Source organism: Lissotriton vulgaris, chromosome 1_1 (assembly GCF_964263255.1).
Source record: "Lissotriton vulgaris chromosome 1_1, aLisVul1.2, whole genome shotgun sequence".
In the NCBI taxonomy this organism is placed as follows: Eukaryota; Metazoa; Chordata; class Amphibia; order Caudata; family Salamandridae; genus Lissotriton; species Lissotriton vulgaris.
Genome location: NC_141685.1, coordinates 537224138 through 537241620, shown reverse-complemented (window position 1 = coordinate 537241620; position 17483 = coordinate 537224138). Strand labels below are relative to the sequence as shown.

The window sequence follows — 17483 nt, the reverse complement described above, 5'->3', positions numbered from 1 at the left end:
AAGAAAGGGAGGGAGACCAAGAGAGGGAGGATTACAGAGAGAGGGAGGGAGACAGAGAGAGGGAGGGAGATGGAGGGAGGGAGGAAGTGGGAGGGAGTGAGGGAGACAGAGAGAGAGGGAGAGAAAAAGAGAGGGAGGGAGAAAAAGAGAGGGATGGAGAGAAAGAGAGGGAACGAGACAGAGGGGAGGTAGAGAAAGAGAGAGGGAGGAAGACCGAGGGAGGGAGGGAGACAGAGATAGGGAGGGAGGGAGACAGAGAGAGGGAGGAAGACAGAGAGAGGGAAGGAGACAGAGAGAAGGAGGGAGACAGAGATAGGGAGGGAGACAGGGAGGGAGAGAGGGAGGGAGGGAGGGAGACAGAGAGAGTGAGGGAGACAGAGAGAGTGAGGGAGACAGAGAGAGTGAGGGAGACAGAGAGAGTGAGGGAGACAGAGAGAGTGAGGGAGAGAGAGTGAGGGAGACAGAGGGAGTGAGGGAGGCGAGAGAGGGAGGGAGGAAGAGAAAGAGAGAGAGAGAGGGAGACAGAGAGATATGTGTGTATGCTCGGTCTGGTGACTCAGTGGACAAAGACATCCGCTGCCAGGGCCTTTGTTCAACCTCATGGTCACAGTTTTTTTTTTGTCTCTAGCCCCGCCCCCTCTCTCACTGGCCACGCCCCCACCAGTGCGGCCCTCGGCCACAAACTACACTGTAAATTTGGCCCCTTAGAGAAAGTTTGTGAGTACCCATGGACTAGGGTGAATGTGTGACATTGATTCACATTCTGTCCATCACCTGTTTAGTTTGCAGTGGCCCAGGGCCCAGCCTTACAGGGGCCCCTGATAGTCATCTCTGTTCTGCAGTGTCTTGCCTTGATGACTTGAATACTTCTTTAACAGATTGTTCAAAATATTTTCCTTAATTGTTCCTTTCTTTTTAAGGTGGCAATTTTTTGTTGTTGATCAAAACAGGACCTCACATATGAGAAACGGGAGGGTGTTGCAGAGCTTATTTGCTGTAATTTTAATGAGCTGCTGCTGTTTCAGTATTGAAAACACACTTCACTATCCCTAAATATTGGCTATAAACCTATTTCGAATTTGAACGAGTGTGTCTGTGCACTGTCAGTGACCTGGACGAAGAGGACATGAAAGAGCTGAAACTGGATCATAAATTCAAAAATGTTATGAGAAGTGGCCACCAAGATACGTTTGGCCCAGAGCCCCCAAAATTTTTAAGATGTCCCATGTCAATTCCCGCAAACAAAAACATAACAGATGTCGGAGATGTGTATTTCCACAAACGGGAATATTATTTAACGCAAAATCTGTTTTGTTTTTTCCTGCTATGAAAAATAGTATCCCCATCGTTGCACCCCTTCCCCAACTCCCTTAACAACTTTAGAGATATCCATCAATGAAATCTTTTACAGAAGTATTTCTTTAGGGTGAAAAACGTTTTAAAATTGTTAGCAAGGGCCCACAGACCTACAATTTTGTTGGTTTTCATCAGTGTTTACAGGTGGCTCTAACCAGGAATGCCCACTACCCGCTTCTAGCGATAGCTCTGTGACCATCACTCCCTTCTCCGAGGGTAACAACCCTTCACTCCGGACTCTGTATGGAGCTCTGCTTTTAGAAGTCATTTTTTACTCCCTTAAATTACACTTGGGTGCACAAAAACTTTTGAGAATTCGGGTCTCGTGACCTTGAGCCTGTAGTGATAGCTGAGCAGGTGCAAAAGGGTCGCATAAATGCCGTTTGTTGCATGATCTGCAGACAACAAACCTTGGAAACACAGAACCGACATCGGGAGAGAGTCCCAGCCTTTTGTACAAAGTTTTGAGAGTCACGAGAACCAATAATATAATACGCAGGCATACAGAGAGAATGCGGGGGTTAGCCAGGCCTCGAAGAATTTTAAAGATCTAGAAATGAATAACATAATGCAGCCTTCCATATATTTATAACCTGTAAAAGTAGGTGATTATAAGATGTACTTGGTGACTCAGTCCTGTTCACCAGTATCTGTCCGCGGTTAGAACCAGGTAGTTGTAATACAGACTGAGCTGTCCGGTTAGGGATAGAAAGTTGAGGTCTGTGACCTTTGAGGTATTAGACCGTGTTTTACTTTTGGCCCTTTGCTGCCACAACAGCTGCGCTGTCTAGAATTATTATGATTTAAAAGTATATCAGGTGGTACTGGAACCTGATTAGACTTTTAAAATGTAAAGGTGGCCTATCTCGAATGCATAGCAGTGGCAGTGTGATCAAGTGTCTTTTTCTAACTTTAAGTGAATTATTAAATATTTAACATCCATCGTGACACGTCAAATATATCTTAATATAACTTGATGAATCTACGTAAATAGATATTAGTATGACACATTGTAGGGTAAGTTTGACATCGGTAAGAGAAACGGAAGCTGTAGGGAGTTTGATCACGTGTTCAAGCTCTTTAAACATGTCTGAGCCTCCCAGGCCTAGTTAGGGCCTGCGGTGTAACAAGGGAGTACACTTTCTTCCAGATGTTCAGTTCTGGGCTTGGAGCAGTGAAGCCTGCATGACCTAATGCACAAACATCCACGCCCGCTCCCTTCCACCTGCAGGGCTCATGTCCCTGATACCTTTCCACCGGAGTGAGCTCGTGCACAGCAAGCTGACTGTAGTTTGGAGGGGATCGAAAAATCAAATCAGTCTTAATTGAATAAACGTATTTCCGGTGCAACAAGTTTGAAATATATAGGGAAGTATATATTAATGTTGCATAGTTATGAATGCGATCCATTAAGAGGACAGTACTTCCTAAATGCAGGTTCTCATCCACTTTCTGCCACTGCTGTTCCCTTGCAGGGGCGCTGCCGATTCCGCTGGTCCCAGTACACCCCCCTGTGTGCGCGGTCTCACGGCGTGAGTGAGCCAGAGCTTAAGACTCACTCATCTTTGCTAATGGTGATTTGCTTATCTGTGCCGGGCCAGCATTACCCTGACAGCAGTGCATGGCCCAGTGGAATGGTGTGGCTGGTGCCACGGCTCCTGTGCCACCATCATGGGCGAATGAAGGGTCCAAGGGACCTAATGCAAGCTAGGAGAATGTCCCCCAGGGTGCTCTCCAGTGCGGTCAAATACAGCCACAATTGGGTTGCATGATGGAACCCTAGGCTCTTGGTCCTGGTGCCACTCTGCCTGCTGCACGGTTGATGGCTGACCAAGCATGTAGCTATTTCCATCGTGTGTGTATATATATCGATAGATATTCATCTCCACTTTAGACCCAGCGTAAAAGAAAGTAAGCGGCACGGCTCTGTAGTTCACCAGCAATCTTTGATTTATTTCTTTCATGTAAGGTGCAAGAAGTATTGACCTATGCATTCACTCCATGGCACAATATGTGCTGGATTGTGGGATGCGCAGTCCGCAAGGCCTGTATCCACACTAAAATGATACTACACACGTAAGAAGTGAACATGCATACAGGTACAAAACTGATGCCACTGTACCCCCAACGGAGTATAGGGGCCTGAGCAGGTACCAGTGGAAGAGGGCAACCCTGGTGCAAGAGCTGCAGTAGAACATAACATAGTACTTAACCGGAGATTGACCAGATTAGAAACCGCAAGAAACAGAACTAGACGGGCAGAACCGAGTGTAAATGAAGAGCGAGACACAGTAAAGAACAAGCATTTGCAATGCAATAGGTCTCGCATTAGGAAAGTTTGAGCTATTGGTATTGTAAATGACAATTTTTTTATTTATATTTTGTTTTTGAAAATAACTAAATTAATAGCTTTGTCATTTACAATGCCAATAGTTATAACTTTCGCAAATGTGACACCTATAGCATTTGTAATGCAATATGTGTTGTATTTACGTGACTTACATGTATTAATATTACAAATAACAATGGCTTTTAATTTTTTTCCAATAGTTAATAATTAAATAAAAGTTATTGTAATGTATAATGGCAATAGCTTAAAGTTTTGTAAATAACTTTTGTGAAGATTATGTTCAGTGTATTTTATTGTGACGAAATTCCAAGAACAGAAGTGAAATATTAACATGTTTTTGTTACATTTGTAATAAAGCTTCAAACATTGAGAGAGCATATATGAACCAGGTGTTGTTGAATGGTTGCAGAGATTGATGATGTGGCGGCGCTGAGTGATGTTGTGATGGCAAACGAGTGATGCTGTGGCGTTCAGTGATGCTGTGGTAGCACATAGTGATTTTGTGAGGGTGAGGGGGTGTGAGGGTGAGGGGGTGTGAAGGTGAGAGGGGGTGAGGGTGTGTGTGAAGGTGAGGGGGTGAGGGGGTGAGGGGGTGTGAGGTTGAGTGAGGGGGTGTGATGGTGAGAGGGGGTGAGGGTGTGAGGGTGAGGGGGTGTGAGTCTGAGTGAGGGTGAGTGAGGGGTGTGAGGGTGTGTGAGGGTGAGGGGGTGTGAGGGTGAGGGGGTGTGAGGGTGAGGGGGGTGTGAGGGTGAGGGGGGTGTGAGGGTGAGGGGGTGTGAGGGTGAGAGGGGGTGAGGGTGTGTGAGGGTGAGGGTGTGTGAGGGTGAGGGTGAGTGAGGGTGTGTGAGGGTGTGAGGGTGAGGGTGAGGATGTGTGAGGGTGAGGGTGTGTGGGGGTGATGGTGAGGGTGTGTGAGGGTGAGGGTGTGTGAGGGTGAGGGGGGTGTGAGTGAGAGTGTGGGTGAGGGGGAGGGTGTGGGGTTGTGAGGGTATGGGGTGGTGAGGGTGTGGGGTTGTGAGGGTGAGAGGGTGAGGGGGGTGACAGGGGTGACGGGGGTGAGGGTGAGTGAGGATGCGGGTGTGTGAGGGTGAGGGTGTGTGAGGATGTGTGTGAGGGTGAGAGGGTGTGTGCGGATGTGTGTGAGGGGGTGAGGGTGAGGGTGTGTGAGGGTGAGTGCGGGTTTGTGAGGGTGAGGGGGTGTGAGGGTGAGGGTGTGTGAGGGTGTGTTGGGGTGAGGGTGTGTGAGGGTGAGGGTGTGTGAGGGTGAGGGTGGGTGAGGGTGTGTGAGGGTGAGGGTGGGTGAGGGTGGGTGAGGGTGAGGGCGTGTGAGGGTGAGGGCGTGTGAGGGTGAGGGCGTGTGAGGGTGAGGGCGTGTGAGGGCGTGTGAGGGTGAGGGCGTGTGAGGGTGAGGGGGTGTGAGGGTGAGGGGGTGTGAGGGTGAGGGTGAGGGGGTGTGAGGGTGAGGGGGTGTGAGTGAGAGTGAGGGGGTGTGAGTGAGAGTGAGGGGGTGTGAGTGAGAGTGAGGGGGTGTGAGTGAGAGTGAGGGGGTGTGAGTGAGAGTGAGGGGGTTTGAGTGAGAGTGAGGGAGTGTGAGGGGGTGTGAGAGTGAGGGGGTGTGAGAGTGAGGGGGTGTGAGAGTGAGGGGGTGTGAGAGTGAGGGGGTGTGAGAGTGAGGGGGTGTGAGAGTGAGGGGGTGTGAGAGGGTGAGGGTGTGAGAGGGTGAGGGTGTGAGAGGGTGAGGGTGTGAGAGGGTGAGGGGGTGTGAGGGTAAGGGGGTGTGAGTGGGTGAGGGTGAGAGGGTGTGTGAGGGTGAAAGGGTGTGTGAGGGTGAGGGGATGTGAGGGTGAGGGGATGTGAGGGTGAGGGGGTGGCGACTAGGGAGGAATGGACAGCAACATCCAATCTATATTTACTGAAAGGTCTTCCCATACACTGTTACCTATTTGAAGATCCTTAACCCACTCACAAATTGCAATGTCTGGAATTGCTGTGAAAGCAGGCTTAATAAGGTATGTAGAACCAGAGCGGTAGACACACATTGCTCCACGATAGGGTAACTTGCCTTGAAGCAGAATTAATAAAATTAAGCCATGAATGTTTTATATGCTAAAACAAATTAGCTACGTTATCTGCATCAACATTAGTTGAGAGGCCAAAGAACAGTGTAAGAAAAATAGGCCCCAGAGGTTTTATTTGTGTGACTGCACTGCATAACAAGATAAGACCCCTGTTATAACCTATTTTAAGGCACTGTGGGAGGAAGCGGGCCGTATATATAATTATACTTCAAAACTAATACAGATTATGTAAAAAGCGTTTTCATATGAAGAGTTATGAATAGTAAAAAAAAAGTATAACTACGTGAGTTAATGGATGCCCAACGCTTCAGCAATTTAATTAGCAGGCTTGAAATCCAAAAATAAATCCACGGGCTGCTTTATAGTTCAATAAGAGCACAGACCCTGCCCTTGTAGTGATAGGGAGGGTGCCGCAGCGCTGCCCGCGGCGACCCGGAAGCTCTTGGCCGGCCGGCCAATCCGCTCGCGGCCGACCGGAAGTCCCGCCTCCTGAGGTCCGTGAAGAGGCATGCCGGCGCATGGAGCGCCCTGCCGGTCCGGGGTAGCCCGGGTCCCCAGGAGGGGGCCGGGGAGAAGGAGTGTGGCGCCTGTTGCGGGGCTCCTCTAACCTGAGGGAGCCCCGATTCAGAAGAGGAGACGAGACGAGACTCGCCGCGCCGTGAGGAGCGGAGCGCGAGAGGAGCCCCGCCGGAAGAGCGCAGTCGGTGAGTGGGGCCCAGGGCTGATGTGAAGTGCGTGCGTGCCTGTGTGTATGCCTGTGGGGGGGGAGGGGAGGGGATGGGGGCAGTGTGTGTGCGCGAGGGAATGTGTGTGCGCATGCGTGACTGTGTGTGATTGAGAGAGAATGCGAGGTAGGGGATAGTGTGCCGTGTGCCTGTATGTGTGCCGTATGCCTGCGTGTGCATGCGCGCGCCTGTGTGTGTGTGTGTGTGTGCGTGCATGCAGAGGGGTGGGGGCTGCCTGTGTCTGTGTGTGAGCAAGGGCTTTGCTCCGCGCAAGCGCAGCTCAGACGCGCGCTCCCGAGGTGAAATCTGACCTCGTCAAAGCACGCGTCTGGTAGCTGTCCACATTCCTAAATATGGGCCACAATAGGTCTGAAGCAGACACCTTCAATGCTCACGCATTGAGGGTAGGTCTGCTCGACCTAAAAAAGAGGGAAAGCGAAGGAAATAGAGAGAGATATTTCATAAGTGAAACGCGCAGATTACCTATTCTTAAGTATGATCTTAACAATGCTAACTCAATAATTTTACATTGGCTAACAGACAACAATAAAAATTAAAGTATTACGATTTTAGATGCTAATACTTGAGATCAAAGTACTGCACATAATAACCAATGAAAATGATCTCATGAGCTTCATATTAGTCTCTTGAATTCTTAAACATGATAATTGATGTAATGTAACTGTAAAATGATTTTTAATTTATGAAATGTAAAGTTCTGAAAACATTATTAATGTGGGTATCCAATGGGAGGGCGTGTCTAATGGTGGTTGGTGGGACAAGAAGTGGCAGAGAAAACAGACAAGTTTTGATTGTGAGCCCCTGTTTGGCAGATTTAAGGGGGTGCTCACTCTCGGTGCTTGACGAAGTAGCGTTGGAACTGTGACGACCCTAGTCAATAGACAGCACCTGTAATAGGCTCCCCCTGGCCTGCAGCAGCAGGGAAAAGGCTTTACATCGGATGACGAGGTCAGCTCCTTCTTCTGAAATAGGAGCCATTAGAAAGGATCCTGCATACGCCCCATTTTTCTTCTTAACAGAAGCATCTATTTCAAGGTGCAGCAGCATTGGATCAGGGATCTGGGGAATAGGAAAGAATGCAAGTTAAAGTTAAGTGAATTTTTTATTTGAATGGGCCGTGCTTCCTTTTTTGCTTGAATAGGAAAAGAACGACGGCCTTGCTCCTCTTTTAAAAACCATGATGTATTGCTTTACCAAGGAACACAGGTGAATTCTCTTTTTAGTGACACCATGGTAGAGGATAGACTCATTCATCTCAATCTAGTCTATAAGTGCCATACAAAATTGGTTTCCGATTACACGGAAGTATGTACCTTTTTATAGAAGCTTCAAAAAGTTTATTTTCTTGAACAGCATCGCAACAGTATAAATGCTACTGGTAGTATTATGATAATCGTTCAGTGAGGTAAACCCGCCTAAAAAATTAAAACTGCAACATTCTGCTGGTTGCATATGGAAGGAAAGCATATTTTGTGGACTTTTAAAATATTGTCTTTCGAAACAGGAAACCTTGAATCGGATGTTGGCCTCTTTTCCTCTTTTAAAACCTTTTATTCAAGCGTTTATACAGAACACGGATCACGAATGTTGTCACAATTGTTTATCACCAGACAAAACATGAGAATAAGTAAATAAAACAAATCTGTCTTTAGCAGGCCAGTGCAACAGACAGACAGAAACAAGCCAGCAACAAAACAAAAATATTATAGGGCGCCGCCGCGCTGCCCGCGGCGACCCGGAAGCTCTTGGCCGGCCGGCCAATCCGCTCGCGGCCGACCGGAAGTCCCGCCTTCCGAGGTCCGCGAGCTGCCGGCGCATGGAGCGCCCTGCCGTCCGGGGTAGCCCGGGTCCCCAGGAGGGGCCCGGGGAGAAGGAGGAGTGTGGCGCCTGTTGCGGGGCTCCTCTGACCTGAGGGAGCCCCGATTTAGATGGAGACGTGCCGCGCCGTGAGGAGCCCCGCCGGAAGAGCGCAGTCGGTGAGTGGGGCCCAGGGCTGAGGTGAAGTGCGTGCGTGCCTGTGTGTATGCCTTGGGGGGGTGGGGGGGAGGGGGGGAGTGTGTGCGCGCGTGTGTGCGTGTGTGCGCAAGGGAATGTGTGTGCGCATGCGTGACTGTGTGTGATTGAGAGAGAATGCGAGGTAGGGGATAGTGTGCCTGTATGTGTGCCGTATGCCTGCGTGTGCATGCGCGCGCCTGTGTGTGTGTGTGTGCGTGCGTGCATGCAGAGGGGTGGGGGCTGCCTGTGTCTGTGTGTGAGCAAGGGCTTTGCACCGCGCATGCGCAGCTATCAGACGCTCGCTCCCGAGGTGAAATCTGACCTCGTCAAAGCGCGCGTCTGGTAGCTGTCCACATTCCTAAATACGGGCCACAATAGGTCTGAAGCAGACACCTTCAATGCTCACGCATTGAGGGTAGGTCTGCTCGACCTAAAAACCAGACTTAAAGTAAATAGATCAGAGACAAATAACTAGGCAGCGCGACAAACTGGAGCACTATAAAGAGAGCAGATCATTTAGTAAGATCGCTTACCTTGACCTCAAATGTTAGGACTGAAGAATCCTTCAGATGGACAGTACAGGCAGCCAATAGGGATTTCAAGTAACCAGGTCACTCCACAAAAGACAGAGTGGCTTCAAGAAAGTGCAGTTTGAAGAAACAGGTGGCAGGGTGTACCCGTGGTTGATTGCATCGCAGCTCCTGCCATCTGACCTTGTGTCCAAAGCAGGACAAGTTGTTGTTTCAGCTTCAAGTGTGACTCGAATGGCTCATCCGTACATCACCTGAAGCCACAATAAGCTGTGGCACGGAGTCCACCTCTATTAATGTTTTCTGCTATCAGTTCTGGTAGTCTAATTTCTCCGTCTGTAACATTTCTAGAATCTGACAACACAGAAGATGCATAAGCGCCTAGCATTGAGCACGTACAGAAGAATTTTGACAGACAGTTATGCGTTTTTGAGTCCTTTGCGAATACGTTTGAGGCAGGTTGTGCTTGTGTTCAGAATAAAGGAGAATACCCCATTTCACATTTGCCCTAGTGTAACTCCCTCTATCCCTTGAGGAATACAAGTGTTTGGGCCAAAAGTCAGTTTGGTTCTCGAAACAGTCCAAAATGAGGCCAGCAATCCCAGCATTCCGACAAGCATTCCATGTTTGGGAATTTCACCCGCACAAAAATTTACCTGAATATCGGAGTACTCTGACTTACCACACCGTACTACAAACACGTGGCAGTGATTCTTAGCTCCCAAAAGATGCTGATGCCAGGGAATATTCAACTGTTTGTGACGATGGATAATATATGTTAGGGAGGCTGTGTTACAGGTAAGGAACTTTTGATTGGTAAATGTTCATGGTTGGCATAAGCGAATGGTAAGGGCAGACGGTTTGATAGTCGGCTACTTCTACTGGCCCTTGATTTCATATTGGTATGTATATCACTGAACGTGGCATTAGTTCAAAGGTTTTAAGGCGCTTGACATTTTCTTCACCACAGAGATGCCCTGATTAAAATGAAAGATGTGTACGAGAAAAATCCACAGATGGGAGATCCGGGCAGTTTACAGCCAAAATTAGCAGAGACGATGGCAAACATTGACCGTCTCCGAATGGAAATTAACAAAAATGAGGTAACAGTTTTGTTTTTTTAGAAATAGTGAAAATGTGGGAAATTGCACTTAAAAATTCATGTACTTTTTGATTTCAAGCCCCCTGGAAAGCATCTTACGGGTCCTCCTGCTCGTGCTGAAGATCTCAAAGAATAATGTGGATGTTCCTAAGATGGGGGAGGGCAGTCTAAATTCTATTAGTTGTACTGAGGAAGGTATTTTGCTTTACTCTTTGCACCTGCAAACATCGCATAATGTAACGTTTGGAAACCTTCGAAAACCTCTGTGCTACAAAACATGTGATGCTGACACATGAATGGAGTCCTTTGTGATCACATGTCCATCACTGCCCGTTTGGTGCGATCGATAACCATGCATCTTGCGCGCATCATTCACCAAAACATTCTCTCTGATCACGTCTAGTCCAATTCAGACGTCTTGGACTCGGATCCTGAAAGTCCACATGCAGAAGGCAGTGTATGTTTTATGCTCCACATCAGATAGCAGTGACATCAATGTACAGCACAGAGCAGGCATAACAGTTCCCGTAAACGTGTGTGAGTTATTTGCCTCAATTAAATTCACTTTCCTTCTTGTCAGCTCCATAAATCTGCATTCTTTGGAAGGACATGAACTTTGCTGAGTCAGAACATGTCCTTCACAACAAAAGTGGGTTTGACTCCTCCGATGCTCTGTGGACTAACATGCATTGAGTATAATGGCAAGAAAGTGTCCTAAGTTTAGAAGATATTGTGCAGTCCCCTCGCAGGATTGACCAGAGGGCATCTTAACAAGCATGCCAGAATACCGAGGTCTATGTTCCCCTGGCACACGCAGGGTTAAAGCAGAACTCCTTAATGGTGTCAATCAGTATTGAGAAGAGAAAGCTTCTCTTGATCCAGCCCAGCATCAGTAACAATCGCTCACAATAATGTTAAGAAGTGTGGACACCAGAATCAGATGATTAAGGATTTATTCCAGTAAAATGAACATCGATGCAGCAGGTCTCCTTCAGTCCTTCTCTCTCTGGCAACCGCAGCAAAGAATGCCAGACTGGCAGGGAGAACGGAAGAAGAAAATAACCTACACTTAAATGATAACAAATTATGCAATGCATAATACATTCCTCGAGCTACTGCACGAGGTATACAAACTATTAAAGAAACAGAACACATCTTCCCCCTTAACACAAAAATATAAAAAGTAAGATAATACAGAATAATATATATCAAAATAGCATAAAAAGAAATTGTGATTCAGTTTGATTGTTCTATATAGTAATAGTGTCAACAAGAGAGATAGGGCGCAAGTAAACACTCCTGTACCCCAAATAAGTATATCAAAACAACTTAGGAGTGACTCAGTGAAACACAAGATACGTGTGATGAGAAAAAACAGGAAAGAAAAGAAAGTGTCAGGTTGTTCAGGGGCCCCTACCTAATTATGGCAATGTGTAGGATTGGACAATTCCAATCTTAGTAATCAGGAGGTAGCAACCCCGTGGACCGATAGGACTGCATCCAACGGGGAAGAACAAATAACCTTTTGTTTAAAAGGACCCTCACTTACCACTAGTTGGTGACATGCTTCATCATTGGGTCCCCGCTGGGGTGGCCGAATGCCCCCCCCAGCGTGCTACAACCCCTGAGTTACAGCGGAGCGGGTTGGTGGTGAGTGTAAATAGTGATTTAACTCAAGAGATGTGCAAAATATGTGAGTGCAGGATTAAAAAATACACAGTTGAAGCCCTGACAAAAAGTTTAATGCGGGTCAACCTGTATTAGGGTTAAAAAACGTGAAAGGCGGACAATCCTGGGTTCTATGTTAGGAGACCCGTGTCCTTAAATAAGATATCTGGTCAACATGTTTCTGCTGTAAAAAAGTGGGATCGCACAGCATTCGTCAGGACCACAACTAAATAGCACTCCGGTGGTATGTACGCGCTAAGGTACACCCTCCCGTGAGGCACTTAATGTGAAAAAGATAGAAAAAATAGTAAAACATCCGGGCAGACGGAAGTCCTTGAAAGTAGGTCCCGGGTGGGGAGTCGCAAGCAAGAAAATTGAATGCCACGTGAACATTTCCCGCACCGTTCTGACCCAGGAAGTTATGATGCTTCTTGAAGTCTCTAATTTTGGATGCTGTGATCTACAGTGAGCCGGCACGGGTAAATCCGTGAGTAACTTCACTTTTACTATTTTTCTATATTTTTCACATTAAGTGCCTCACGGGAGGGTGTACCTTAACGCGTACATACCACCGGAGTGCTATTTAGTTGTAGTCCTGACGAATGCTGTGCGATCCCGCTTTTTTACAGCAGAAACATGTTGACCAGATATCTTATTTAAGGACACGGGTCTCCTAACATAGAACCCAGGATTGTCCGCCTTTCACGTTTTTTAACCCTAATACAGGTTGGCCCGCATTAAACTTTTTGTCTGGGCTTCAACTGTGTATTTTTTAATCCTGCACTCGCATATTTTGCACATTTCTTGAGTTAAATCACTATTTACACTCACCACCAACTCGCTCCGCTGTAACTCAGGCGTTGTAGCACGCTGGAGGGGCATTCGGCCACCCCAGCGGGGACCCAATGAAGAAGCATGTCACCAACTTGTGGTGAGTGAGGGTCCTTTTAAACAAAAGGTTATTTGTTCTTCCCCGTTGGATGCAGTCATATCGGTCCACGGGGTTGCTACCTCCTGATTACTAAGATTGGAATTGTCCAATCCTACACGTTGCCATAATTAGGTAGGGGCCCCTGAACAACCTGACACTTTCTTTTCTTTCCTGTTTTTTCTCATCACACGTATCTTGTGTTTCACTGAGTCACTCCTAAGTTGTTTTGATATCAGTTTGATTGTTCATCACAAACAAAATCTTTTAACCACTTAGGTTTAATGCGAGTACGCACAGATCGGTCACTAACATAGTTATTCCTAACTTCTATTGTGACGGCTGTTGTACCATAAATATCTTTGAGTTTTTGTTGTATCTAACGGAATGTTAACATCAACTACTGTTCCAGATGTCTCAACATTAACACTAGTATCAGCCATGCTGCTCTTCACAGAGGAAGATTCAACAGCAGTGTGTTCGTTAGTGTCAACAATAGAGGGCTCTTCGGTAGGATGTCAACATTCATAGTACCATCATGAACAACCAACTCACATTTTGGTGTTATCCGTATGAATAAGATCATCATCAATAATAAAATACTGAGATGCTTTCCTTGATAAACCAGAATCTTCACTTTTCTTATAAAAATTAATTTCACTTTTAAGTATTGCAGTACGTATCAAATTCCATACCTCTCCATCACTTAGTTGAACAGCATTGCGAAAGATATTTTCAACTTTTAGAGGTTCAGAAAATTTACTTTATCCTTTCTTAACTTTCCTGTTTTTTTTTTAACTTTAACCCAAGATCCCACTCTAACGTCACAAAATTTGGTATTATCTTTCGGGTCATAATTTTCTTTGTTTTTAAGATGCTTATTCTCAATTCTAGGAACAAAACTGGGTCTTGGCTCCTTAACAGTAAGGCTAAGCCTAATTAAACTCGCAAAACAACACTACTGCCGGTACTGGGCAAAAGTTTTTTGGTTATCTCACAAAGGCTCCTATGAATAAAACGTGGCAGTCTCATATCACTTTTGTTGCTCATTTATTATAACCATTTTTTTCTTCAGAAAGCTTTTTCATTTTTTCAAAGACATTTCTGTGCATGTACGAATATAAATATACAAATATATACAAAAATTACAAAGCCCAAGTGAAGGACAACTCCTTATTTCATTGACAACACACCCATACTAAACCTTTCTCACTACAGTCGCTCTAATCACATTCACACACTTAACAAAAACAAAACAAATAAGCTATACCTCTGAGGTATAGGTCAGTGTCAAGACAAATTATTTGAAATACAAACGGTTAGCAAGATTAAATACATCATAGATTTACAAAAGTTCTAGAGCATTAGAAAAATTATAATCAGTTTGAATCCAGTCTTTGTAATCTATTCATATTGTTGACACTTGACCCTATAAGATCGACGCGTTTCGAACTCCCTGATTTGCGGGGTTCTCCTCAGGATCACTACAACTTCTTAACCTTCTAGATAGGATATCTTTCGTGGTAGGCGTAAGATGTTTGATATGTGGACACTCACAAGCTCAGGAAATCGTTTGGAGTGTCCGGTGTGTCTTTGAAAAATGAAAAAGCTTTCTGAAGAAAAAAATGGTTATAATAAATCAGCAACAAAAGTGATATGAGACTGCCATGTTTTATTCATAGCAGCCTTTGTGAGGTAACCAAAAAACTTTTGTCCAGTACTGGCAGTAGTGTTGTTTTGTGAGTATTCTCAATTCTAGACTTCAAAACATCAATGGGAATGCTGGGTTTATCAACATTAAACATCCATTCTGGATTACATTTGGTGCGAACAAGTCTACCTCTCATGACTTCAAAAGGTGACACAACCAAAAACATCATGTGGAGAAGTTCTGTACATCCAAATAGTTTTGAACAATTGCAACTCCCAATCAGTTATTACAGATGGCAGATTGTATAGCATTTTTAAATACTCTGTTGAAATGTTCAATATTGCCATTCCCGCTTGGGTTGTATAGCAATGTGGTACACTGCCTTATTCCCACTTGGCCAAAATAATCCTTAGTAATTTTTGAGGTAAATTGTCACTAACTAATAGGGCAGGAAGTGCTTCACCAACAAAAAACAGAATCAAGGAATTTAATAACTACTTCTGAATTGACCCTTTCAACAATTTTCAAAACAGGCCACCTTGAGAAGAGATCAATCACAGCTAATACATACCTGTTCTGAGAACCAATAGGTCCCATTATATCAATTGCTACAGTATGCCATGGAGATCTTAGGATTATAGGTTCTGCCATGGGAGATTTGAGAGTAATAAGAGTTTTATCTGAGTTAGCACACCAGACACAATTTCTAATAAACCTCTCAATAAATAAATCCATCCCTGGCCACCAGTACCACTGTTTTATCCTTTGGTCTTGACAATACCACCATGGCCTTCGTGACACGTTTTAACTATAGTTTCTCTAAGTTTTGTCGGAGGGATAACTTTATCATTCCTCATGATATTCCCATTAGATATAGAAAGTTCATTACGAACTTCTCACAATTGTTTAAAATCTTCTGGTAAACTGCCTTTGGATGGCCAACCATTGGTAACAAATAAAAATATTTTCTTAATGTCATCTTCCTCATACAACTTTTTCCATTCATTCTTATCAAACCTAGGTAAGCCATGTTCATGAACCAATGCCACTTGAATATTCTCCCACTTCTGATCAGAACTCTGTTAGATTAGTTGGCATTCATGTTAAAAAATCAGCAACTAGATTCTCCTTGCCTGGTACATAAATAATTTTGTAAATGTAGTCTTGTAATCTTAAGGACATTCTAGCAATCCTAGGAGACGCATTGAATAATCCCTCTGTCGTCAGCAATCTTACCAAAGGTTTATGATCAGTTCTGAGAATGCACGATTTGCCCCAAACAAATACCCTGAAACATTCAAGTGACCAAATACATGCTAATGTTTCTTTCTCAATCCCTGAGAACTTCTCTTCAGTGGGTGAAAGAGCACAAGAGGCATAAGCAATAATGAATTCCCCCCCCCGCTTGATTAACTTGGGAAAGAACACCCCCCAAACCTTTATTACTGGCATCTACAGTAATACAATTCTCAAGTTCAGGGTCAAATGCACTCAAAGCTGGTGCATAGGAAATTGCTTTCTTAATGTTTTCAAATTCTTCTTTGCATTCCACCGACCAATTACATTTGGTTATGTTTTTAAGTTACTGACGTATGTTGAAAGTTTACTCTCAAAATTTCGCACAAATTTTGAGTAAAACTCAACCAATCCAACAAAAGATCTTACTTCATATTTGTTTTTTGAACGAGGAGCATTCAACACAGAATCTACCAGAGCAGGTTTAGTAGAAATCCCCTCCCCACTAATGACATGTCCTAAATATGTAATGGACTTCACCGCAAATTTACATTTTGTGTGTTCAACGGTTAAACCTTTATGCTTCAGAATGCCTAAAACTTCTTTGAGAGTATCATCATGTCCTTGTTTTTCTTTTCCAAAAATTAGGATATCATCCTGGAAACAATGTATCTTATCAAACTTACTAAAAGGTTGACGCATTATTCTCTGAAAAATCGCTGCTGCAGAGGCGAGACCAAAGGGTAATCGTTTGTATTGATAACACCCTGAAGGAGTTATGAATGCTGTCAAATGTTTGCTGTCATCTGTGAGAGAAATTTGATGATAGGCAGCCGATAGGTCTGTTGTGGAAAACCAATTCGCATCTTTGATTAAACTCAACATTTCTTAAATTTTCGGTAATAGGAACTTATCCACCACTGTTATTATTTAAATGTCTCAGATCAATACACAACCTTAACTTACCATTGCTGCGGCGTGCAACGACAATCAAAGAAATCCATTGTGAGGATTCAATAAGTATTTTGAAGTTCGATATCTACTTCTTTTCTCAACAGTATGGGTATATTTCTGACATTATGAATTTTAGGACAGGCATCCGGCTTCAATACTATTTGATGTTTAAAATCATTCAACTTACCAATTTAGTGTGTTGAATTGTGGGATTTGCAGTCCAACCTCTGTAGTTTGTCCCTCTCATTCCTTGGTGACAATTCTGTTTTCCTTCCAAATTTCTCCTTTGCTCTGTGCTAAGACCTGTATGTTAAAATAGTGCACTCCCAGCCACCATTTTGTGTTCACAAGCCAGTGAAACCAGCCCCCTGCCTCCACCCCCAGCAACAGGGATTTTTCTACATCAGGGCCTGTGCACTTCATTATTTGGCTGCAGGGGGAGTAAAGCTTTATTCAAACCGTATTGTTAGATTTCGAGTTAGTGAGGCCCTTTACCTGCTGAAGTCTAAAGTGTGGATTGAGCCTGTCTGTCTCCTAGGAGATTCTGAACAGGTGAGCTAGCTGCCCAGCCCCCACCCCCAGGCCAGCAGACCATTGGCTATTCAGCTACCAGGCAAGTCTGAGCCCTCCTCTCACACATGCCCAGGCCCCTTAAGGCCTTGCTGGGTGCACCCCAAATCATTCTCCTCCATCTTTTGAGTTGCAGCCTACCTGTGCCCCAGATTGCAGTGAGCAGAGTCCAGGAAGTGGTAAGGAGACAGACTAGTGCTGTCTCTTCCCAAGACATAAAGTTGTTTAAAAAACGATTTTATCTTTCTGTGTTTACTGTCTATGCCTGTGGTTGTTACAGTTAAAAATTGTAGTTTTAGACTGCCTGTAATTGCATATT

The 17483-nt window shown here is 44.9% G+C and overlaps 1 protein-coding gene across 6 annotated transcripts in view; it reads left to right on the top strand.

The window, feature by feature from the left end:
- Nucleotides 1-17483, top strand: part of FNBP1L (formin binding protein 1 like) — a 659713-nt gene that overhangs the window by 556472 nt on the left and 85758 nt on the right. For all 6 annotated transcript variants that reach the window (XM_086953911.1, XM_086953913.1, XM_086953916.1 and 3 more), the window contains exon 11: nt 10026-10158. In XM_086953911.1, coding sequence (XP_086810037.1) covers nt 10026-10158 — 133 coding nt within the window. The remainder of the gene's footprint in view (nt 1-10025; nt 10159-17483) is intronic.